General features: G+C 57.7%; 2 protein-coding genes and 2 non-coding genes across 5 annotated transcripts; all 4 read right to left on the bottom strand.

Moving 5' to 3' along the window:
- Window positions 1-320: 320 nt before the first annotated feature.
- On the bottom strand, window positions 321-5907 carry FBXW9 (F-box and WD repeat domain containing 9). The gene is made up of 10 exons (XM_077121701.1): window positions 5063-5907; window positions 3803-3942; window positions 3592-3720; window positions 2555-2667; window positions 2378-2469; window positions 1354-1502; window positions 1153-1266; window positions 920-1009; window positions 769-834; window positions 321-682 (listed from the first exon to the last, which is right to left on the bottom strand). The coding sequence occupies exons 1-10, from the start codon at window positions 5469-5471 to the stop codon at window positions 608-610; spliced, it is 1377 nt and encodes a 458-aa protein (XP_076977816.1). The 5' UTR covers window positions 5472-5907; the 3' UTR covers window positions 321-607.
- Window positions 5908-8996: 3089 nt separating this feature from the next.
- Window positions 8997-21901, bottom strand: TNPO2 (transportin 2). 2 transcript variants are annotated; one of them, XM_077121699.1, is made up of 25 exons: window positions 21606-21879; window positions 20006-20117; window positions 19237-19312; window positions 19008-19157; window positions 17042-17148; window positions 16815-16948; window positions 16638-16719; window positions 16434-16556; window positions 16221-16339; window positions 15314-15374; window positions 15051-15216; window positions 14761-14913; window positions 13418-13643; window positions 13042-13213; window positions 12551-12637; window positions 12358-12465; window positions 12111-12269; window positions 11631-11718; window positions 11352-11450; window positions 10769-10864; window positions 10435-10510; window positions 10089-10188; window positions 9898-9972; window positions 9652-9779; window positions 8997-9569 (listed from the first exon to the last, which is right to left on the bottom strand). In XM_077121699.1, exons 2-24 carry the CDS (start codon window positions 20102-20104, stop codon window positions 9672-9674), a joined length of 2664 nt encoding a protein of 887 aa, XP_076977814.1. In that variant the 5' UTR covers window positions 20105-20117; window positions 21606-21879; the 3' UTR covers window positions 8997-9569; window positions 9652-9671. The 2 variants fall into 2 exon arrangements, with proteins under 2 accessions (XP_076977814.1, XP_076977815.1); XM_077121700.1 differs by lacking the exons at window positions 8997-9569; window positions 9652-9779; window positions 9898-9972; ... (5 more) ...; window positions 12111-12269; window positions 12358-12465 and adding an exon at window positions 12862-12955 and having other exon boundaries at window positions 21606-21901.
- On the bottom strand, window positions 11515-11589 carry LOC143651120 (small nucleolar RNA ZL2). Its single transcript, XR_013159857.1, has one exon. It is a non-coding gene; the product is annotated as a small nucleolar RNA ZL2 (small nucleolar RNA).
- Window positions 13300-13369, bottom strand: LOC143651115 (small nucleolar RNA SNORD41). Its single transcript, XR_013159852.1, has one exon. It is a non-coding gene; the product is annotated as a small nucleolar RNA SNORD41 (small nucleolar RNA).
- Window positions 21902-23642: the final 1741 nt, after the last annotated feature.

The raw sequence follows: 23642 nt of genomic DNA, 5'->3' as shown, positions 1-23642 counted from the left end.
AAGCCACACACGCACACACACACACAGCAGTCATTGTAATGGAAACACGCCAGGACCACACACACACATACACACACACACACACACACACACAGCAGTCATTGTAATGGAAACACGCCAGGACCACACACACACACACACACACACACACATACTCATTGTAATGGAAACACGCCAGGACTGCCTCCTCCAGCCCCAAGCTCCCTGCCCGCCAGTTGCCTGCTCACATGCACACACCCGCCCCTGCAGCCCCCCCAGCCCGCACACACCCTGGCAGAGCCCCCCAGGCCCCCCAGCCACCACTGCCAGCCCCAGTAACATCACATCACGTTTATTTCTTCTCCACACACAACCTCTCCACTGTCACCACACCAGCAGGGTCCCAGGGCAAGGGCAGTTTGCTGCCGGGGCCGGGACCCCAACCTGCCTCCCCCAGCACAGGCCAGCCCAGGGCCCCCTGCCTGACCACGGCCCGGAGGCCCTGGCGCCCTGGCACCTCAGGCCCGGGGGCTGGGGGGCAGATAGCACCAGCATGGGGGAACCATCCCCCAAGAACAGAAGGCCCGGCCCAGCCTGCCGGCCAGCAGTCTACCTCCAGGGCCACCTCTCAGGCCTGCAGCCTCCAGACCTCCAGCGACAGGCCTCCGGAGGCGGCCACCACCAGGTTGCCCTCGGCGCAAATCTGGGGGGACAGGAGGAGGGATGGGGTGTCAGGAGGGAGGGGCGCTCTGGGCAGGCCCGCGGGGGTTGGCTGGAGGGGTGCCTCACCCCATTCACCACGTCATGGTGGCTGCGGGTACAGATGGTCCGTGGGGGGTCTGTGGGCAGGTGAACCTGGCGGAGGGCGAGGGGCAAAGGTCAGGAGGAGGCCTGGCCATGGGGGGTGTGGGTTGGGACGGTTCCGGAGGCTGGGGCTCACCCGGATGCTCTTGTCTGTGGATGTGGTGTACAAGGCCCCCAGCGAGTGCTGGACCCCCGTGACCTGAGACCTGTGGCCCACATCGAAGGACTGCGGGGGGCACGAGGACACTTGGTCGCAGTGGTCCCCAGGCCAGCCCTCTCCCTCGAGCCCCCACCCACCCCCCCTGGCCACCCCACCCCACCCGCCAGCAGTGGGGGAGGTGGGGGGACTGGCATGAGCCGGGGCCGGACCCTGATGAGCTGGAAGCGGCCGTGGCAGTTGGCGAAGACGTGCAGCAGGCCCTGGTTGTCGCCGGCCCAGAGCTGCGGCTCCTGGTAGGACATGCAGAGCAGGTAGGAGTCGAGCTGTGGATGGAGGAACCGAGCGCTCAGGCTGGGTGGCGCTGCCATGGCCCGCACCCACGGGGATCCCCCCCAGATGGGGGCACCCACCTGCAGCCGCTGCAGGACGCTGTTGGCGCGGCGGTCAAAGACCACGAGGGTGCGGTCCTCACTGCCTGAGACGATGTGGCGGTCGTCGGCCAGCAGCGCCAGCACCGCACTGGAGTGCAGCCGCCGGCTCTTCAGCAGCTCCGGGCCGGCTGGGGGCGACCAGAGGGGGCAGGTGTGTCAGAGCCCTGGTGGGGCACCCCCAGCTCCTACCCTGGCGACCCTTGGTCTGCTCTGTCGCCCCCCACCCCAAATGGGAGCCGCCTCCTCTCCCACCCCCTCTTGGGTCCAGCACCTCCAGGCCTCTGCTGCCCCCCATCTCCCAGCCCACCTGCACACCCCTCCCCCCATCTCCCAGCCCACCTGCAACCCCTCCCCCCATCTCCCAGCCCACCAGCACCCCCGTCCCCCCATCTCCCAGCCCACCTTCCCCCACCTCCAGTCCCACCAGCCCCTCTCAGTGCACAGCATCCTTGGCAAGTCCCAGCTAAAAGCACCCTCCCCCCCTGCCTCCAGTCTGCCCGGGACATCCCCGCTCCCCCCACAGCCCAGCTCTGCCTGGACAAGGCACTCTGAACCCTTCCATTCCACAAGCTGAAGAGAAACCAATAAATAACAGAAAAGACTTCTGTGCCAGGCAGCGTTCTCTGCAAACTACTTTGTTCATTACCGGGTGTCCTCATGAAGCTGAGGCAATTGTTCTTGGCCCGTATTAACTCGAGGGGGTTGGTGGGACTATTATTCTCCCTACTTTCCAGATAGGGAAACTGAGGCCCAAGATTCGTCGGGGTTCCACACACACATGCACGCACACACACACACAAACATGCAACTGGAACGATCCCAAACCCTGGGCTGTCCGGCCCAGGGGCTTCTTCTCTGGAGACCCTCTGTGTCCCCTCCCCTGCCCGCCCAGCAGCAGAGGCGGGGCTTCTTGGGGCATCCCAACAACTGGGTTTATTTGGGGGTCCCAGCAACATCCCTTTCCCCTGCTCTCCCCACTGGACTCCCAGAGCCCTGGGCCCACCTCTGGGGTCGTACACGGTCACCTTCTTGTCATAGGTGCCAGTGACGAGGATGTCAGGCCGGTAGGAGAGGCACAACACAGCCGCCTTGCCCCTGGGGACACATGGACCACAGGGGTGGGGCTGTGGCCCGCGGGGCCTAGCTCCCCACCCAGCCCCCTGCCCACAACCCCTCACACTTGATCTCTCCGAACTGCTGCCCGTCGGCCGCCATGTCCCACAGCTTCACTGTGCTGTCCCAGGAGCCGGAGCACACGCGGTGGTCCTGGGCCGCCAGCGACCACACCCAGCCCTGAGGGACAGGGGCACAGGGTCACATGCGGGCTCCCCACCAGTGAGGACAAAGCCGGGCCGTCCCTGCCTTTGCAGAGGAGGCTTAGAGAGGTCTCTAGACTCACCCAAAGCCCTGCAGCTCTGCTGGGTGCTGTCCTGTAAGCCCTCGCGCTACTCCCGTACAATCAGCCCCATTTCACAGAGACCAAAAAATCGAGGGTCAGGGCGGGGGGGGGAACCAGCCTAAGAAGCCAAAGCAGGTCATCCTGAGTTAAGGTTAGAACTGGGGGCTGGGGGGGTCCACCTGACAGCTGTACCCCCACCCAACCACATTTTTAAAGTCAAGTCCTGGGGAGGCTCAGGGACCATGTGACAATGTATTAAGCCTGGAGCTCCCACTCCATGCCCTGGGCAAACCACTCCTGCCTCAGTTTTTTCATCTGCAAAATAGGCATAAGAGCCCTGCCTCCACAGCTGACCGCACAGGGCATTGGCCATTGACTGATTTACCCCAGGAGAGGTATGGAATGTGACTCTTATGTTACAGCTGTGGAAACAGTGGGACAGACAGGTTGAGCTTTTCACCCAAGGTCACATGAACCACCTCCACGAAATGACTCGGGGCTCAAGTCTGTCTGATTTCCAAGGGTGGCCTTACAAGGCATAACTGACATCTATTGAGCACCCACTGTGTGCCAGAGGCTGAATGAAGCTCTTAAAGTTTATTCATCATCAATCATCCTTGTCATAACTGCCCATTGGACAGAAACAGAAACTGAGGCCCAGGAAGTCACCCATCTTCCCGAGGTCACCCTCGGGGACAGCAGTAACAGCAGAGTCGTGCTTTAAGTTGGCAATGGCTGGCCCCAAAACCCGAGCTCTTAGCCCCATGGCCAAGGCCTACCTCCCGACCTCACACCTTCCAGGCCCACCTCGTCCCTACCTCGTGGGTGCCATTTTGCTGGGTGCCCAGGGCCTTGACCAGTACGCGGCTGGGCTCCACCCCCAGCTGCCGTAGGTCCCACAGGTTGACGTTGCGATCCCGGGAACCTGAGAGACAGAGTGACCCACCCTGGGGAGAGGACGGATGCAATGTGGTTGGAGGCCACCCTGACCCAGCTCTCTTGCCCCCTACCCCACCTGCTCAGCCTCACCTGCAGCAGAAGCACCGAATCAATGGATGCAAAGTGCCCGTTGGCCAGGCAGAAATACTCAGCTCGGCGTCCGTCCTCTGCCCAGCGTGCCAAGTGCTGCTCCAGCTCAATGCAGGCTGCTGGCCAGTTGAAGTTTTCCTCTGTGGGGCACCATGAGCAGGGGCCCCGGTGGGTGGGGACCCTGCCGCCCCAACCACTGGCGCATCCCACCCCTCACTTCCAGGGAGCCTGAACCACACCAGACCTGGACAGTTCCCCTGCCCCCCCGACCTCCTCATCCCACCTAAGGCAGGCCCAAGCTCTGGACTGAAAACCACTTGCTCATTCCATCCCCAACCGCAGCAAATCCAGGACTACTTCTCTCTCTACAGTTTCTGCAAACTGGGGGGCTGGAGCTTCAGAACCCCTTTCCCAGGTCTCATCCCCCAGTCTGAGTCCTGAGCCTGGGGGACAGAGGGCTGGGTGCAGGGGCTGGAGCCTAATGACTAGCCTATCTGAACAGGACCCAGCGAAGTGTTTCTCAAGCTAGTATCTGAAAACCCGAGAAACTTGTAAAGGTGCAGAAGCCAAGCCTCAGATACAGAGATCCAGTGGTGTGATAGGTCCCAAGCATCTGGATTTCTCAAGTTGTAAGAGAGAGTGATCCAGGGGGTGAGATAGCTACACCTTTGATCCAGGACCCCGCTCCCCCATTCCTTCTGCACTCTACACAGTCAAAGCTTCCAAGTCAGGACAATCAACCATCCAACTTGTTATGCAGGTTTGAGTGAAGGGGCCCGAGGCTCCAAGGCTCCAAGGTGTCACTCTCTCAGGACCAACATGATGAACTCAATGTTCCCAAGCTGTCTTGACGCCCCAGGGCCTGAGGAGGTGTGGTTGCTAGTGTCAGAGATCCCAATTCCTAAACCCTAGCTTGGGTTCAAGGTTCACAAGAGCTAGATTCTAAGTCCCTGTCTCACCCCCCTCCTGGCTCCAGCCTCTAGGGGTCCGAGGCTTTGGCATCACCACTTGTTGCCTCAGTCTCTAATCTAGACCAAGAGCCCCAAACCTGGAGGTCACAGCCTAAGACCTCACCCCCACCCCCAGTAGGTTTTCACGCTTCGGGTTCGGCAGAGTCAGCTGCATGGGCCACCCAGAGACTCAGGGGCTTTGGACAGCCACGAAGCCTGCACCAGGTGCTGTGACCCCAGCATCCCAAATGTCTTCTCCCGTGATTGGAGCCCGACCTAAGGAAATAGCCCCGGCCCCGAGTGCGCCCACCTTCCACCACCGGGTAGGGCGCGCGAACGCGGCGCTGCGCACGTAGCCTCCAGGTGACATGGTCACGCACGAGATCGTGCAGCGCGTGACACACACGCGACAGGACATGGAGCACGAGGCGAGCGTCCAGGTAGGCACAGATCTCGAGCAGTAACTCCGGAGGGAGGCTCAGCAGGCCTGGAACACCCACAGTCGGGACCTTGGATGTCGCGCGCGGCTCCAGAGCGCCAAGGGACGCGGCGGGCGCGGGCAGTGGCGGGGCGGGAGGAGGCGCCAGCCCGGGCTTGGGCGGAGTGAGCACGCGGGCCACGTAGGCCTCGGCCTGCGCATCGGGGTCGGGCTCCGGCTCCGGGTCCGAGTCGTCGTCCCAGGCGCGGGGATCGTCGCGCGGCCCTGGAGGCAGCTCCATGGCGGCCGGGTGGGCGCGGCTGGCCCAGCCCTGTCAGTCCCGGGCGCTGCGTCCCGTCTCCTAGGCAGCGCGGGACACTTCCGGCCCCGTCTGATGACGTAAAACGCCGGCCGGCAGCGACCGGACTTGGCAGTAAGGACAGCTCGATGAAGAGGTCGTGCTCTGCAGCTGTATCTATTGACTTCGGAAAATGCAGAGTCCTGATTTCCTAACAAGCATCTCTGCTAGCACTGATGCAGAGAGTCAGCCGACTCTTTATGAAAGCCGCTTTGAGGGAGGGATTAAGGTGTTCCCAAGGGAGAAGCCAAGGGATTTGGTCACCAGTAGATGAGCCCCACAAGAGATGCCAAAGGTATTTCTGCGGGTTGAAAGGGCACTAGATAATTGACTGAAGCCACATGAATAGTGGTCTCCCGTAAACATGACATGGGTAAATATAAATACATTAAATTTTGGCTTGTTTCTCTACTTTTTACTTCCTACAGGATCTAAAAGGCAAATGCATTAAGTTGTAACGGTACATCGGTGGTTTGGGATTCATAATGTATAAATATATAATTTGTAGTAGCTACACACGGGGGGATAGAGGGGTATAGGAACATGTTATTAAGGTTGTGAAGTTGATATTACAGCAAATGAAATTGTTACAGACTTAGGATGTTAAATGTAAGCCCCATAGTAACCACAAAGAAAACACCAAAGAATATGCACACTCCACGGGTAGGGGACAGAGGCAGTGGGGAATTAATGCAAAATGAGTTTTGTTTTGTTTTTTTAAAAGAGGGGTTTCTGTTTAGGATGACGTTCTAGTAATGGATAGTGGTGAGGGTGCTGCTATATTGTAAATGTGGACTAATCCCACTGAATGGCATGCTTAGGAGGGGCCGGGATGGAAAGATTTTGTTTCCACAATTAAAAGATAAACTAAAGAGATAATGACAATTAAATGCAATACACGACACTGGATGGGATCAAGAGTGGAGGAGAAATGGCTCAAAGGGACATTGGAACAGAAGGAAAAATTGGGATGATTTTTGTAACTTGTGTACATTTGAAATTATTTCAGAAAAAAACCCACACAAACCCACAGCTGTGTCGAAGGCAACTGTAGAGGTGACACTGAATTTAGAAACAGGAAGGCTCTTTTTCAAAACTGTAGTCTGTGGCAGGGCAGGGATTTGAACTCCCGGCTCTTTTCTTCCAGAACCAGAAATATGCAGTTACACTGCAAACAGGCCTCATTGAAATAGTTACTGAGAATTACCTAAACTCATGGTGATCAAAAATAGCATCTTATTTCCCTCTGCCTGGACATCATGCCCACATTCATGTGACTTTGCTCAAACGTTACTTTCCCCGAACACCCTACGCAATGCTGCAACCACTTGCCCAATGTCCCCTCGCTCATTGTGCTGCATTTTTCTCTGTGATACCACCGTGTTTTGGTCTCCATCATCTACTCCTTCCCTTGAGAGTGTGTGCACGGTTTGTTGAATGAATGCTTGCTTGAGAATGCAGACACCTCCAGAATGTGTCAGGAGCTGAACTGGGATCTTGAGGGATGTGTCAGCATTTCTAAAGTTTTCCCATGTTGATGCCAATAATTCTTAGGCCATGCTGAGGTGGCAGCAAGGTTTCTTGAAGCTTGTAGGTCCCTCAAGCTAGAGCCATTTCTTGTTTGCCTCAGTAACTGCCACATTCACACATCTCCCTGGTGGTGGGTTAAGATTTTGACAGACATTTCTAACTTGCCCAGTAATGGAGGTGTGAAGTCAGCCAAAGGTGACGATGCTGCAAGGCCTTGCTTTTGCCACTCAGTTTGGTCCCTGAATCTAGGATGCGGTTTTGAAGGGTCCCCTTCAGTGAGCTCTAATCACACCCCAGAGAATGGTGCTGCTTGCAGGCATGTTATGGCATTTAATCTTCTGTCTCCCCCACTCTTTGCATTTTACAGGGAAGGAAACTTGAGAGGCTTGGGGTTCTGAGCAATGAGCCTGGTTAATGCTTATTTTCCCCTTCCCCCCAATCATTTACAAGTCCTGTGTATACCCCCATTTTTAAAGCTTCCCAGGCACTCCCTCCGTATGTCCGCTCTATTGCTAAACCCAAGGACACAGGAAGCCAGATGGAGACTGAGGGTTTCACAAGAAACTGATCTTTACTCAACAAAGTTCTACACAAGTGGAATCTCACGCCACCTCGGCGCCAATCCCCAGCACAGCACGGTAACGAATGGACAGACCCCAGAGCCCGCAGGGGGAGAAGGGGAGGAGAGAAAGAGGGACTGCGGATCAAGGCCAGGCTGGGTTCACAGCCCTGGGCAAGGAAGAAGGTTGAAAGCTGAAACTTCGTTGTGCAAAAACCAACCAAAAATAAATTAAAAAAAAAAAATTAAATAGTCTTCTTTAAAAAAAAGAAAAAGAAAGAAAGAAAAGGAAAACTAGAACCAGGCTCCCCTTCCCTGAAGGCAGTTGGGCCCCCGATCCTGGGTGGAAAGGGGTTGCCAGCCTCCCCCATCAGCCAGTCTGCCCGCATCTCCCAAGACCCTGCAGAAGGACGATCTGAACAACTAGAATTGTCAGAAAATTAAGTGGTACTAAAAAAACTGTTTATCTTTACAAATGGCTTCTACGGACCTGCTTGAGATTCACGGGTGGGGGGGCCAGCTGAGTTTGTGGAATGTGCACTGAGTGCCCCTGGGAAGAGAGGCAGGGAGAGCCCCATGTGAGAAGTCACAGGGCTCGGGGTCCAGATGGAGCAGGTCCCAGGATGCAGGGATTCAGTCAAACCCCCGACACAGGGGGCTCCCGAAGAAGTAGAAAGCAGGGAAGAAGAAAAAAGAAGCCAAGGTAAAGGGCTGCAGGCCCGGCCTCCTCTCAAAGGGAGTCCCTTCCACCCTGACCCCTTCCCTGGCCAATCCCAAAAGACTCCTTAGAACCACTGCCCCAACCTGGTGGGGTCTCTGGGCCCACTGGGAACCACAGACTGCTGGGGATGACAGGAAGTCCCAGGGGGACAGAGCAGGGGACAGGAGATGTGTCACCTCCCCACTCCTCTAAGCCCTTAGTCTCCTTGCTGGCAAAGCACAAGCCTTTGCCTTCTGCCACCAATTAAATGCCAATACCGCAGCCCAGACTCTGCCCTGGCGTTAAAACGCAGGACTAGAACTCTAGAAGGGGACCTCGGAAGCACAGAAAGCAGGCTGCCCTTGAAAGCTGCTTGTGGAGAGTGACGCGGCCCGCCGGCTCTCTTCAGGAACCGTTCCAGCCCAGCACCACCCAACATGTTCAGAAGCCACTGGAGCACAGGGAAAGGCAACGGGGTGACATCTAGCCAGCCCCACTGCCCCGAAGTCCCTACTCTGCAGGCCAAGGCGGGACAAAGACAGAGACACCCAGGCTGAGACTGCCACGAAGCTGGCAGGAAGTTTGCTGAGCAGGTCTGAAGTGTGCGCGTGCTAACTGGATGGCCCCACGATGGCCATCTCCTCCCCCCGCCCCGGGATCCCAGCTGAGGCCCCCAACCCACCCAGCCCTCCCCCATCACCGCCAATTCCAGCAAAACAGCAGAAGCTTCTTAAACTAGATGAAGGTTACACGGAGGGCCTTACGGGTTAACTCGGAGTTCACTAACTCTACTGTCTCCATGCAGTCAGGGAAACGGGGGGCAACCGGCCGGACTGCGCTGGCTGTGGTGCCTGCACATGCGTGTGGCCATGTGTGTGTGCGCGTGCGTGCGAGCTTGTGTGTCTCTACCAGGAAACCCCTCCCTGCCTGCTCTCCCCTTTCCTCATCTGAAGCCGGATCCGGTCGGCTGTGTTGAGTCCTCCCTCCCATGTTTGGCAGGCCCACTCAGCCCTGTAGAGAACCCAGGGGCCCTGCCCGCCCACAAGTCCCACCCCCCTCCCCATTGGTAGGATGAGCGTGGAGGCCCCGCCCAACTGCCTGCCACACAGGCCCTGCCAGGCAGGTAGACGGAAGGGGGAAGGCATCTGGATTTGGGTCCCACTTACTCCTCCCTAACCCCCCTCCACCAGGGCACGGCGACTGGACACGGTGTGCTCCCAGCAATCCCTCCGACGCTGACGCAGACAGGAACCTGCGGGGGAGGGCAGGGGCAGTCAGGGCTGGCCTAGAACCCTTCTGTGGGCAGTGGCAGCTGGGCCTGGACCCCCCCTCACCTGGTAGTCCCGGCGCTTGCCTAGACCCCGTAAAAGGCCGCCAGCCGCTCCTTGAGCAGTGGTGGGAACTGCTCTGAGAACTGCTGCCAGTTCTCCTCCCCAACTTGGTCTTTGAAGCCGTGGAGAATCTGTGGGGAGGGGGAAGGGTGAGGGATGGTAGGAGCAGAGCAGGGTCAGCAGCCTGCGCAGCTTCCCCCTCCCCACACCCTCCCTCCCAGACGGGGTGGGGGCCCACAGGAGCTGCACCTTATAAAACATGTCCCGGAGGTCGTCCTTTGGGCTCACCCAGGAAGCTACGGCATCACAGAAGAAAATAAAGTCCTGAAACACGATGGGTCCCAGGTGAGGGGTTGCCAGAGGCATCCCCCTGCACAGTGTCCCCCTACCTGCACGGCGCCCCCACCCGCACGGCGCCCCCACCCGCACGGTGCCCCCACCTGCACAGCACCCCCAGGGTTGACACCGATCATCATGCAGATGCCTCGGAAGGCCGAGTCCTTCTCCTCATTGTCCCTGATGTTCCTGAGGGAGGTGCACCTGTTGAAGGGGTGCAGGGTCAGCGGGCAGACAGGACTGGGGTGGTACATATACAGGGGGAGGCAGAGGGTCAGTGTGTGGGCGGGGTCAGGGCAGGCAGTGTGGTGGGGTTGGGGGTGGTTGGACAGGGGTGACTGCGTGGACAGTGCAGGGGAAGCAGTCAGTGGGCAGGTGGGCAGACCAGGGGAAGGAAAGGGTCAGGGGTCCCAGCCCCCACCAAGCAGCCGCCACACCGGGTCCACTCACCACGGCCGGATGAACTGCTGCAGCATAGGTGCCACCTCCTGTGGGCACACATAGCCCAGGCGGCCAATGGTGATGGCTGGAATGGCAGAGGGACTCATCAGGCGACCTGAAACCCTGAGTGGCCCCGGGACAGTACGTGGGGAGGCCTCTGGCGGGAGATGCCAAGCCCCACCCATAGCCCCAAGGGAAATGCACCCCCTCAGCCGGCCTCCCCTCTCACAGACCCTCCCAAGGGCTCTCTGGACACCTTTCCCAGCCTGGAAGCCTGTCCTAGAAAGCGGGCAGGTGTGGGCAGGCAGGTGTGGGCGGCCCAGCAGCCAGTCGTGGCACTCACCTGTGTTTTCCAGCAGTGTCTTGGGTGTGTTGGGCCGGTTGATGATTTCCACCAGGTGGCTGAGGACCATCTGCACGTAGGGCTGCATCCCGGCCCCTGCAAGAATGGCCAGTCTGCCCTACTCGGCCACTGGAGCCATGTCTGGGGAGCACACCTCCCCGCTGACCCTCCATCTACCCTGAGGCCAGCCGGCCAGCAGTGGTGAGGGAATGAAAGCTCTTCTCCAGCTTGTCCCCACCCCAAGGGACACACAGAAGCCCTCCCGACACAAGAGGCTTCCCTGGCCTCACGGGGGGCATCGTGATGGAAGCAGCCCTCCACGCCTCTTGGGAACCACCAATCCCACGGGCCTTCAGCCCACTGCCCCAGGGAGCACTGGGGGCCCAGTCCCAGCTGAACAGTCCTCCCCTCCTGCCTTTCTGGAGAAGTCAACTAACTAGACATGCCCCTGAGCCATAGCCCATCCCTGAGGAAAACATTTCACGAGAAATGTCTTCTTGACCTGGGCCGGTTCACAGCTTCCTGGGGCCTGGTCTGAAGAGATGCACAAGTCAGAGCCAGGCTCCCACCTCAAGCCACTCACCCATCTGCATGCAGATCTCGCCGATAGCCCAGGTGGCGTTGTTGCAGACAGAGATGAACTCGGGGTTCAGGTTGGTGCCCAGAATGGGCATGAACTCGGCTGGAATGAAGCAGCATTCAGCAGCAGGGCCGGCCAGGGGGGGCTCCCTGAGCTCAGTGGGGCAGGCCCCATCAGACAGTACGAATACAGCCCAATTTGGTCACGGTCCTCCCAGGTCACTTCTCCATCACTTGAGGCCATGAGGGAAGGGGGGATATCAACGATAGATGAGGATCGTACCGATGCAGGGCTTGACGTGGATGAAGCAAGCTTTGGTGAGGTCTCCAAGGAGGGCGAAGGAGCTCTGCCGGACCTCAGGCATCGAATCCTGGGGGTTGGAGGGGGGTCAGCGAGGCCCAGCCCCCTCTCCCCCACACCGACCCACCAGCTAGGGGCCCAGCTGATCAATCCCTCAGCCCAGTGTCTGTAAAATGGAGCTGACGGTCAGATGCCGTGGGACCCAGCAGGAACTTGAACAAAGAGTGCTTTGCTCAGGGTACTGCTGTTGAAGGGTGCTGCCAGCCTCACTGCCCTCCCGGGACATTCCAGAAGAGAGTGAAATGGGGAGTGGGCATTGCGTCATTGTATTTTCAACATCATTTGCTTTCTTTTTATACAGGTGACTTTATGCGGGTCTCGCTCATTTTTGAGCCTTCTCCTAAGAGCCCCTCTTCCCCGACACCCCCCACCGCACTCCCCCAGCCCGGGATGTCCACCCACCTGCATGCACTGGAACAGGAGCGTCATGACGTTGCTGCGGGCCACCAGCTGTTCCACATGGCCACCCAGGCCCTCAGCCAGGCCACTGAGCAGGTCCAGTGCCACAATCATGAAGTCCTTGTCGGGTGCCTCATACTGCTCGGGGTGCTGATTATACATCTGGGTGAGGGCAGGAGTGAGGAGACTTGAGGGGCTGGGTGTGGGGTTGAGCTGGCAGCGGGCACAGGGAGGAGAAAAGTGCCCTTACCATGGCCTGGGCCAGGGTCTTCTGTACCAGGGTGACGCAGCGCTGGTAGACCGGCTCGCAGTAAGGCAGGAAGCCACTCTGCAGTGCGGTGGCCACAGAGGACAGGCACTGGTGGGGAGGAGGGCGAGAGCAGTGAGCTTGGGGGGAAGCTGGGGAAGGGCTGTGATTGAGGGTTACCCCAGACCCCACTCACTTCCAGCAGGGGGAAGAGGTCCTTGTCCTCGTCCTTGAGCTCGTTCCACTTCTGGATCAGTGGAGGCATCAGCTTCTGGATATATTCCTGGGTGGGGGAGCAGGAAGTTGGGGCTCCCTGGGTGGGGGTGGGGACCCGAACGCAGAGGTGCCAAATGCCTGAGCAACAGGGCTCAGGAGACCCCGCAAGGCCTCGCCATCCAGCCCGACCTACCGGGGGGCGGGGAGGGTTCTTCTGTTCCTTCTCACTGGTCCCCACCACCACCCGGTTCCCACAGGCCCCTGTGCTGCCCTCCCCGGCACAGCACTTACCACGCTGCCGCATAACTGTCTGTCTCCCCCACTAGCCTGGGAGCAGGGCGAGGGCGGGTCTGTCTGTCTGCCTGGCGAGGTCAAGGCCACGTCCCTGGCATGCAACACGGGGCAGCCGCCGGGTCACCGGATGCCGAGGGGCGCGGGGAGCAGGAGGAGGGGGCCGCCCTGGGGCCTCACCGGCTGGTTGAGGTGGTGGCCCACTGAGTCGGCCAGGGTGCCAATGGCATCGTAGAGGATGAGCAGGTTCTTGTGCTGGTACTTGCCGAAGGCAAAGACGAGCGTGTCCAGGATGTAGCTGAGGTAGGGCACCAGCTCCGTGCAGGCCTCTTCCTCCAGGGTGGCAAAGGCACTGGGGGGAGCAGAAGGGCCGGGAAGGGGGTAAAGGTGAGCAACCAGGCACTGGTTTGCTCACCCAAACCCACTCGGGGCCGGCCCTGGGTATCAGCCAGTACGAATACCAAAGACATCAGCAGATGTCAGGGGTCACAGGGGTCATCACTTCCTAGGGGCCAAGCGGGTGGGGGGGTGGGGTGGTGATGGGGCCATGGGTCACCTGCAAGCTGCCTCCTGCACCCTTTTGTTGCCGTCCAGGATGCGCTTGAGCAGCTCAGTCATCAGGGGCTTGAGGTGCATGTCGGGTGGCTGGCTGACCACCCAGTGAGCATAGCGGCTGAGCGTCCAGCAGGCGATGGAGCGCACCAGGGCCTTCTTGTCCGACAGGCACTGGATCAAGTGTGGGATGAGCTCAGGCAGGTAGGGCACCATGCCTTGCATGCAACCTGCAGCAGCCAGGGGTCAGGGCGTGGGGGACAGGAAGCAGCAGCTCAGCCGGGGCCCAGAGGCCAGACCCACCAGGCCACCCTTCTGGGGTGAGGATCAGCCTCATTTGACAGCTGGGGACACTGAGGCTCAGAGGTCAAAGAACTTGCCCAAAGTCACACAGCCAGTCAAAGGTCAGTCAGGATGAGGAACGGAATGAGGCCAACTCTTTCTCCCTTACGTGATCCCTCCCAGAGCTGCTCTGACCTTCACTAAGTTCAAATACTGCCAGGCTGCTTAGAGTGAGTCAAGCCCTTTCCATTTGAAACCCTCTTTGGGAATTTGTGTTTTTTCTTCTTCTCTTTCTGGCCTTTTCTTTTAAACTATGAACATGTTTCTCTTTCAGTTAAAAAGGAGAATACAGATAACTGCCTCCATCCCCAATAATCCCATACAGGAGACATTTTTACCAATCTGGGATCAATTCCTCTAGAATTTTCCCCCATTAACACGTAACACATGTGATATGCTCTATTAATATAACATGTCCATACGCATTGCGTGATGCGCTGCATATCTGATTAATGTAAGATACACTCATCACATACCCTAAAAAAAGAGTCTGTAACAGATTCATTCACAAAGCCCTCCCGTGACTCAAGCTTTTTCTAAGCAAGCCTGAAAACCATGCCAGTGACTGCGTCAAAAGCCACCCGCTGAGCCCTGGGGATTGTCGGGCCAGCCTGGCAAAGGAGAGCAGGTGGTAGCCCAGAGTCAGGCTTGAGGCTCAGGCCAAGCTAGGTGAGTATACGGGAATGGCATCAATCTCTGCACCTCTAGAAAACTGGGGTTTGGGGCCAACCTGCCCCAGACACGCACGGCAGAATTGCCGAGGGTTATCATCATCGTTGCCACAATTCACGCTCATGACTCAGAGCTGCCTGTCCAGGAAAGTTAACGGGAAACCTTGCGTTTGGGGAATCAAATCTAAGAGTATTTGGTGAGGGGGTGAGGAGGTCTCTGGAGAGAACCGAGAGATGGCCAGACATCTGCCCCACGAGACTGCCTGAGCCAGCCAGCCAGCCCCACTCCAGCTCAGGGGTTACAGGTCAGGCACATTGGGCCCAGGGCACTTACCCTCAGCAATGGCACCCAGCACCAGGATGCCCGACTCCTTGACCACCCACTCAGGGTGGAAGAGGAGGCCCTTGAGCAGGGGTAGCAGGTGGGGCAGGAGCTCCTCCCGGAAGACGTTGGCAAGGACGTCCAGCGCAGCTGCCGAGCACTTCCCTGAGGCAGGGAGAAGCGGGGGAGGGCCCAGGCTCAGGCAGGGCAGTCGGGCCGGGCGGAGGGAATCAGAGACCGGGAAAAGGATCTCGAGGCTCCGCCACCAAGGCCAGCCCCACCCCCCAGGCCAGGTCACGCACTCAGATTCCAGTCAGACAGAGCATCGTCGTCATCGTCGTCTTCTGCGTCTTCAGAGCCATCTGGCCTCTCAGCCTCGTGGGGCAGTGTCACTGTGCGCGACTTGTGGAAGCGTGGCTTGATGTCCTGCTCGCTGTCGGGGACCGCCTCATCCTCCTCCACATCACCCTAGACAGCCAGGCAAGACTGCTCAGCACCACCGGGGCCCCCCACCCCATGCCCAGGACCTTGTCTACCGGTGCTCAGCCATCAGCCCCAGAATCACCTTGAGCAGGATGATATCGATTTCCGAGTACTTCATCCCATTTACAAGGATGGGGATCAACCTGTTGAGAGAGGGCTGTTCGTCAGGATACAGGGCCCCAGAGAAAGAGCTCGTGGTCAGGGGAAGATGGAGCCAAGTTGGATGGACAGGGCGGAGGCAGCTTTCACAATCTGATCCCTGGTCATTTGTCTCCTTTTCCAGGAGTTGCGGGATCTGCCCCGGCTCTTATCACATACCCCACATAACACGTACACATGCACACGCCCGTAAGACACTCATACATACACACATGTAAGAAAACACCGGCCTATTATTCTTGATTCAGGAAAAAGCAAGTACCCCAAATTGGCCCAGGAGAGTCAGCCCTAGGATTTTTGCTGGAAATACTGGTCAAAAGAGAATTTCTTGACTCAGGTTCCTAAACAAGGAAGGACGGAGAAAGCCTCTACTGGGAGGAAAGTTTCTGCCCACGAACAAAGTCAGTGTAGAGAAAGCTGATTTGAGGACAGTCCAATGACTATAACGTCCCCTGAGCACTTGGGTGTAGCTATGCTTGAAGCCCTTTATTGGCTTTCACTTATTTCAGCTTATAAAATAACCTGTTTTGTTAACTCACTGAGGCTACGTTATCTCTTACAAAATCAACGATCACAAGGATAGAAAGTAAACTGACACAGGGCGGGCAATGGTGGCACAGTGGCAGAGTTCTCGTCTGCCATGCCAGAGATCCGGGTTCAATTCCTGGTGCCTGCCCATGCTAAAAAACAAGAAAAAAAAAAAAAAAAAAGTAAACTGACATAGAGGATAGAGGCAGTTGTGGGCTGAGGCAGAAACAGGCCGGGAAGACCTGAAGGCGAGGCAGCAGCGCTGTGGGCTTGGGTGGGGACGGGAGCAGGATGGCACTCACTGGACCAGATGGGAGGCCAGGACTTCCTTGCAGATGGGCTGCTCAGCCAGCGTCAGCCAGAACTCGCAGGCCTCTAGGGCCACATTCTCGTCGTGGTCCTGGGTCCTCTGCAGCATGTACTGGGGGTGGAGGGGAGGCTGACGCTAGGCCTGGCCCGGCGGGGCGGCACCCTGAGCCCACCCAGCTGCCCCCCCACCCCGGCCGCCCGCCCACCTGGATGATGCTGTGCATGTGGGGGATGAGGCGGTCAATGCGCACTTCCAGCAGCATCACCAGGGCACGGCACACGTTCTTCCGCACCTCGGGGTCGTCATCCACCGCCAGGGCGAACAGGTGCTGGAGGGCCAGGTGGGGTCAGCAGCGGGATGGGGCTGGTCGTGGGGCCCACCCACTCCCTGCCCTGCCCCGCCAGCCCACCTCAATGAAGGTGTCGATGTTGTCCATCAGCGCTTGGGCCCGGTCCATGATGAACTGGTTCACACAGGCAATGGCATGGGACCTGACGGGGGGGCAGGTGTGGAGGTCACCCCAGTATCCACCTGTGCTCCAGGCCCACCCCCATCCTGCCCGGAGACACGTGGGGAGCCCACTCACCGAATCTTGGGGCTGCAGTGCTTGAAGAACTGTAAGAACTTGGGGATCATGATGTTGAGCGGCCTGTTGAGGGCGTCACTGTCCAGGAGCTCGGACGAGTCCTCGCAGATCTTCTGCAGGGCTCCGAAGGCTCCCTGGGAAGAGCGGAGAGGGGCATGGGACTAGGGGCGTGGGACAAGGGTCTGGCCCCAGCACCTGCACAGGTGGACTCCGGCCAGGCCACTTACTTCGCAAGTGTTGTAATCCTCCGAGTTCAGCAGGTTGCACAGCTGAGGCAGCAGCTCGGGCCACATCTGCAGCTCACCCTTGGAAGCGATGGTGGTGATGAGGATGCCTGCGACAGTCAGGAAAGGACATGGTCTCAGGCTGGGTAAGGACTTGCCAGCAACCTGCACTCCCAGCACTTGTATGTGTCCCTCTGCCACCACACATGCTTTCCGTACACGACCCCACAGGAGCCTTACACACCCCTTAGGAGGTGGGGACACCTGGTACTCAGCAAACTTCCACTGGGCCATAGTGTGGGCCAGCTTCCTTCGAGGCCCAGGAGACAGCATGGAAGGAGACGCAAAAGCCTTGCCCCAGGGGCTGACCGGTTGTTGGGGAGGGGGGGATCAGGAGGAAGGAAGAGAAATAAGTAAAAGACCTGGAGGGGCTAGATGACAAGCCCTGAGATGGACAAACAGGGATGAGCGGATCGGAAGCAATTTTATAACAAGTGACCTGAGCCGCCTCACTGAAGTAACATCTTGTTATCCAAGCAGAGACCTGACGAGAGGGAAGAGCCATCCAGGAACCTGAGGATGTCCTAAGCAGCGAGAAAGGCATGTGCCAAGGCCCAGGAACAGAAGCAGGCTAAGTGTGCTCACAGGGAGGTGGCGAGGCAGGTCTTGCAGGCCTGGTGGCCCGATGGGGCCTTATTTGTATTCTTATTAGAAAGCCAACAGGCATTTGGCAGCAAGCGAAGTGGTCTGGCTGGAGATGTCAACAGGGGTGGTGTCAGTGCAGAAATGGTTTTCAAAGTTCCCATGGGTGGGAGCTGCCACTGGCAATGCTGGGTGATACGCACATATTGAGAAAGGTGTTCCCTGCAGCTGGGAGACGGTAAGGTCGCCAACACCAGCCAAGGTCCCAGTCCCATCCCTCTCTTGGGCACCCCACCCAACCTCTGGGAATCTGTTCTTGGCCCCCCCGGGCTGTGAGGAGGTTGCAGTGACTTAACCCAAGCAATGACAGAATAAGCTCATTGCCAGAAACTGTTCCCTGGTCCCTCTGGATACTTCTGCAGATATTGGAAGAGGATGTTATTGGAAATGAAGTGTCTTTAATGTGACACTTTGAAAAGACTGGCAGTATCCTGTTTAATCCTATTTACAGTGTTACTGCATTTAATACCGGTTGCCGTGTTCACTGCAGTGATTTTTAAGGTCACCTCCCATTCAGAACAAGCAAACCTATTTCTTTGTTTAAAACAATTCTATACAATTTTCTTTTAAAAGCAACACTCCAGGGTGGAATGAAATTTAAAAAGGACTTCAATTTGAAGAATTTAAGTCAGTAACAAAGAGCTGTGTTGTTATTTCTAAATAGTGGTGAATTTTTAAGTAAAATTGCATAAGTTAATTGTGCAGTAAATCTTCAGGTAAAATTGTGTTAGTTAATTGCATTAGTTAATCTTCCTGTAGAACTGTGTTCGTGAACTCTTAGTCATCTCTCAGACTGCCTTACGTGAGTCAGGTGTGCTCCAGAAGTAAACCTGATTAATTTGCAAGTGAAATTATTATTTGTGTGGTTTGGTAATGGTTGTCTCCAGGACCTGGAATTCCTGCTCCATGAGGGCAGGGAGCCTGCATATTTTAACAACTCCACCCTCTACGCTCAGCCCCAGGACTTAATACACACTCCTGTCAACTGAGTGGTTAGTATGGGGAGAACCCGGACCTGCGCTGCCTGGGTTGCTTCAGAGTTCTGCCATTTGCTGGGGAAGTCCTCTAATATCCCTGTGCCTCAGTTTCCTCGCCTGTAAAGTGGCGATAGTGACAGCACCACCACCGAGGATGCTGGGGGCATTTGGTGACGTGATACGTTAAACAGCCTTAGAAGCTTCTTGGCAGGGAATGAGAGCTCAGCGTTCATTCTCGTGCTCTCCTTCAGAGGCCAACCGCATTGCCCCCGGCCCTGATGTCCCCTCACCGATGGTGGCTCGGATGAGCGAGGAGGCATCGCCAATGTTGTTGAGACACTCTTGTTTGATGAAGTCTGCCACGGGCGGCGGGAAGCTCTGGTAATGTGCCTTCACGTTGTTCTTAAGGATAAGGCCACTGAGAGAGCGGGTCGGTTCATCTGTGGGGAGAGGGCTGAGGCTTAGGGGACCACCGGGACAAAGTGGGGGGCAGCTGCAGGGAGGTCACAGAATGCGTACCTTCTGACTTTAGTCTGGTCAGGACGAAGATCAGGTAGTTGTTGAAGTCAGGAAACTGGTTGAGTTGTTTGAGTTTCTGCCAGGCTGTTAAGGGATGTGGGAGACGGGGCCACCCCAGGCAGGGTGCCTCACTGTCACCCTCGTATAGATGACAGCACCTCTAGGACCCCACTCTGGTCCCAGAATAAGACAGAACATCTCAGCGGGGAGAGGGGGTTTTGGGGAGGGAGCACATGCCTGAGCTTCCTAGCCTGACTTTTTGAAAAAAAGAGTACAAATTTTCAAGTGAAACCTGCTTATATTTTAAACGTTGACAACTAATTGGAGAAAAAACATTTAACCATAAAGCCTAAATAAAATATGATTGCCAGCTGGAGGTTCCCCCACCAACTTACCCACCCATTTCCCCCCTAAGCTCTGACTTGTCAGTTAAAAGCTTGCACTCAGGCATCACACAGGTCTGGCCTTGCCAGCTGGGCTCCACTAATTACTGACTGGGGCAACTCATACTGCCTAAGCCTCAATTTCCTCAGCTGTAAAATGGGGAGAATAACAGTACCTCCTTGAATCTAGTGCTTCAGGAACATTAGGTGTCTCTAATATTTTCCATAGCAATCCCTCCAGCTCTGGGAAGGGGATCCGGGATTCTAATCACTTATTCAAGGTTGGGGCCTCACCACAGCAGTCTCAGGATTCGACCCTGGCCCCTCCCACCTTTGGGGGCTGCTGGTGCAGGGTTTCCCGAGCGCCCGGAAGGAAAGAAGGATACATCCTGTACAATGCGCTGCGTGGCTGTATTGGGTGACTGTGAGTCTTTGAGCAGCTGCAGGACCTGCTGCAGACCCTGCTCGTCAGGCTGCCAGTCCATGATGCAAGGCGGGCTGTGGGGATGGGGCCGGGGTCAACGCTGGGTCCCAGGGACTCCATCTCAGACTTGGGCTGAGCCCGGGGGGTGGCGGCAGCAGGACAAACGCACCCTCCGTGGACAGGCGGGGGCCGCTGATCCACACCCGCCCGAGCGCAGGTTCCCTGCCAGCTGCGCCATCCTTGGCCGCGCAATTATGGGCTCGGAAGTGCTGGCTGGGGTATGTGGAAGCAGGCCACGGGTGGTGGAGGGGCCGGCGGACCTTCCTCCCGCAAAGCATGGAGAAACCCTTGTCCCACAGTGCCCAATGCCGCCGCCTCTAGCTACGGACACTAAGGCTTCCGCCTCCCTTGCAGTCACTGCATGAGGGCTCTGGCACCTCCAAGTCCAGGAATCTCTCTCCAGACCGCGATAGCTCCCAGTCCCCATGGTCTCCCCAAGACAGGAAGAGTCCGCGAAGATTTCCCTCTTCCTCCTCCTTCCAAAATCTGGCCCTCAAACTCCACCAGATCCCAGCCACCCCTGAGCAGACCGGCCCCTGGTCCTTTCCCAGGCGCACAGTCCCAAGGCAATCCGATCCTCCCGCTCCCTGCCACCTCCCTTAACCTAGCCTTCCAAGCTCAGCCAAATACCAGATGACCCCCAAATCAGGCCCGAAGCATGGGTCACCGAGGCTGCTCCCGATGAGAGCCAGCCAAGCTCGTCTACCCGGCGACACAAGCCCCTGGGACGGGTCCCTGTCGCCTTTCCCAATCAGATCCTGCCAAGCCTCCCCTTGCCCTCCCTCCTCCTCCTCCAAGTCAGCAGTAACTCGCAGTGACCCACCTCCGCTGCTTCCCCCAATCAAGTTCGCCCAAGCCCCTCCACCATATCTAGCCAAAAACCCCCTTCTGTCCGATCCCTGCAGCTTCCCTCCTTGTCCCCCCCACCCCCACCCCGCCCAGTAAGGCCTGGCCGAACATGTCCTGAAGCATCCCCCGCCCCCAATGGACTCCAGAGAAGCCCCGCTGGGGGACCCAGCAAAGCCCTAAAGGCCGAAATCAGCCGCCCCTCCCCATCAGGACCCAACAAGCCCCCACCCCACAGCTTTTCCATGCGGCCTCCCCAATCAGACCCAGCCATGCCACACCGAAACAGTCCCCCCCGCCACACACACACACCCGATCCTAGCGACGTGTCCCAATCAGGCCCTAAGCAGACCCCAGTCGCTTCCCCCAATCAGATCCCCTCCAGGTCGACGCAGCAGCCCCACTGGCCCGATTCTCGCGGCACCCTGACCCGGCCCGGTTCCGAGGCCCCACCCCCCTCAGCCCGGCTCGACTACCCCCTCCCCCGCCCCGGCCCGTTCTCGCTGCCTCGCGGATCCGGCCCAACCAGGTCCCGGCCTTCCCGGGTCGGGCGCGGCCCCGATACTCGGGCCGCGCGCGGCGCAGGCCCGGAGCCCTGTGGGGGTCGGCGCAGGCCCGGGCTGAGCCCAGTCGGGCTCCGGGTGAGGCCCACTTACCGGGCCCCGGGCGGCGGCGGCGCCTCGCGCTGAGGCTTCTCCTGAGACTCGCGCGGAAGAAGGGAGCCAAAGAGAGAATAAGGAAAAGAAAAAAAAAGAGAGAACGCGGGCGCGAGTGAGCAGCTGCGGCTTCCGTACGCCGTTCAAACTGGCCCAACAGAACCAATCGTAAGGCGCTGCTGTCACACGTGGCCTGACACCGAGAGAGGCCCGGGCCCCGCCACGGCTAGGTCACGTGAGGAAAGAGTTGGCGCCTCTCTGGCCGGAGGGTCCTCCCGAGTCTCGTTTCCTCAGCCTCTCCCCCACCCCCGTCACCGGCCTGACTGCAGCTCTTTACTGAAAGACAGGAGTTTGGTGGCGCGTGGGACGTTCGGTGTGAGGCAGTCTCGTGAACCGCTCGGCCAGATCCCTTGGCCAGATGTGCCCTGGTCACCCTCCCCTCTAAGAATGTGAACCGTACCTCCCTCTCCCATCCAGAGGGCACTTGAAAGGACTAAGCCTGGGGTGGACTTTGTACCCCAGAGACAAAGGAAAGAAAGCAAGACAAAAGGATTGCCTGTATTTACCGAAGACTCTGCCACTTTTTGCGTTATTTTCCTGGACTGTTTGGCAGTTTTACGAGAACATGAAAAAGCCACAGAGACAAGCTTTTAAATAAATTTAAAGACCCAATAAAATAAACCCCGGAGCGGATGGGCCTAATCTATCCCCTACAATGGGTTAGATGGAGCCCACGAAACTGAGGCTAGGGCAGGATAGTGAACAGTCTGGGAAGAGTAAGGCATTTTTTGTCTCTCTAAAGCGTCCGGCTTTCCCCTTTCGCCTTGCCACTCGGAGGGTGGGTGACCTCCTGCCACTCGAAGCCTCAGTTTCCCCACTTGTGAAACGGAACTAATTAGAGTTTGCTCAGAGATAATCCAAGTTAAGCATTACCAAGCCTACTGTTGTAAATTGTTCTTAGAAAACGTGATCAAGGCCTTCCTTTCAAAGGATTCAGCCCCCTCCCTAAATATTGACTGGAATCACTCAGGGCTCTAATCTGAAAGGCAATCCCGCCCTGCCTGTTCTGAGGGATTCTGGGGACCTCCTGAGAGGAGATGGAGGAGGGCAGCCCCCTTCCCGTTGGCAAAGTCAGCCCTGGCTCCGTTCACTCAAGAAAAACACACATAAGACCTCTCTGGACCGAGCCCTGGGACCTCAGACTCGGAAAGGGTCACCTGGCATCTAACTCCAACCCGAGACTCGCGAAGTCTCACTAAAGGAGAAAGAGGGATTCCCCTCGTAGTCCAACCAGCTGCACAGAAACTGGCTGTGAGAGACACGTGCGGAAAGCCGCCGTTTACGCACGCGCAAAGTTCCTCCCCTTGGCCTGGAACTACAAATCCCGTCATGCCTCGCGCCCAGACCGCGGAGCTTCGGAGTTTTGGCTGTGACCCAAACGTGGGCGGGCTGGGTGTGGAGCGCAAGGCTGCGATTGGGGGCTGGGGCTATGTTTGGGGGTTCCTGGACGCGGGGTGACCAATAGGAGCTCTCTGGTCAGAGTTGAGGAGGTGGCCCAGGTAGGGAGATGAGGGAGAGAAGTTGTTTAGACTCAGCACCACCCTCTTTGTAGGTCAAGTTGCCTGCTCCCTTGCTCAAGCTTTGGGGGCGAGCAGGAGTCGGGGCAGAACAGTGGCCCCTGCTGCCCACGTGGTTCACATTTCTGGCGCTCGCGTGGTCACGGAAGTCTTCTTTCGTCCTCTCCCCCGGAGATGCATTTGAGTGCTGAATCGGGACAAGTCGTTTTCCTATCTTAGACACCTAGCGCGCGCGTCAGGCAGTTTTATGCAATTCTCAGGACGGCCATGTGCCCGGCAAACATTTGGATTCAACTAGAAGCGATTAATGCAAAGAGAAACTCAAGGAGGTGGTGCGGGACCGTGAATCTGAGATGAGAGACAAACGCGCTCTCAGTTTACAAGGGCCTCTCTGTGCGCCTTGAAAGGGCAGCATTTTTCAAACAGAGCCCTAAACGAGCCAGCTGCTTCACCTAACGAA

Source organism: Tamandua tetradactyla, chromosome 11 (assembly GCF_023851605.1).
Source record: "Tamandua tetradactyla isolate mTamTet1 chromosome 11, mTamTet1.pri, whole genome shotgun sequence".
Lineage (NCBI taxonomy): Eukaryota > Metazoa > Chordata > Mammalia > Pilosa > Myrmecophagidae > Tamandua > Tamandua tetradactyla.
Note: the sequence above shows the minus strand (reverse complement) of the source record. Positions and strands in the feature narration are given on the sequence as shown.

What these genes read in the sequence shown, in the direction of transcription:
- TNPO2 (XM_077121699.1), bottom strand. Translation starts at nt 20,104, where the DNA reads ATGGACTGGCAGCCTGACGAGCAGGGTCTGCAGCAGGTCCTGCAGCTG. An exon ending in CAGCAGTTCATCCGGCCGTG is followed by an intron (nt 10,189 to 10,434) that starts GTGAGTGGACCC and finishes CCCCTTCAACAG; the next exon opens with GTGCACCTCCCTCAGGAACA. An exon ending in TCCGGGACATGTTTTATAAG is followed by an intron (nt 9,780 to 9,897) that starts GTGCAGCTCCTG and finishes CCCTCCCCACAG; the next exon opens with ATTCTCCACGGCTTCAAAGA.
- FBXW9 (XM_077121701.1), bottom strand. Translation starts at nt 5,471, where the DNA reads ATGGAGCTGCCTCCAGGGCCGCGCGACGATCCCCGCGCCTGGGACGAC. An exon ending in GCCCTACCCGGTGGTGGAAG is followed by an intron (nt 3,943 to 5,062) that starts GTGGGCGCACTC and finishes GGTGCCCCACAG; the next exon opens with AGGAAAACTTCAACTGGCCA. An exon ending in ATTCGGTGCTTCTGCTGCAG is followed by an intron (nt 3,721 to 3,802) that starts GTGAGGCTGAGC and finishes TCCTCTCCCCAG; the next exon opens with GGTGGGTCACTCTGTCTCTC.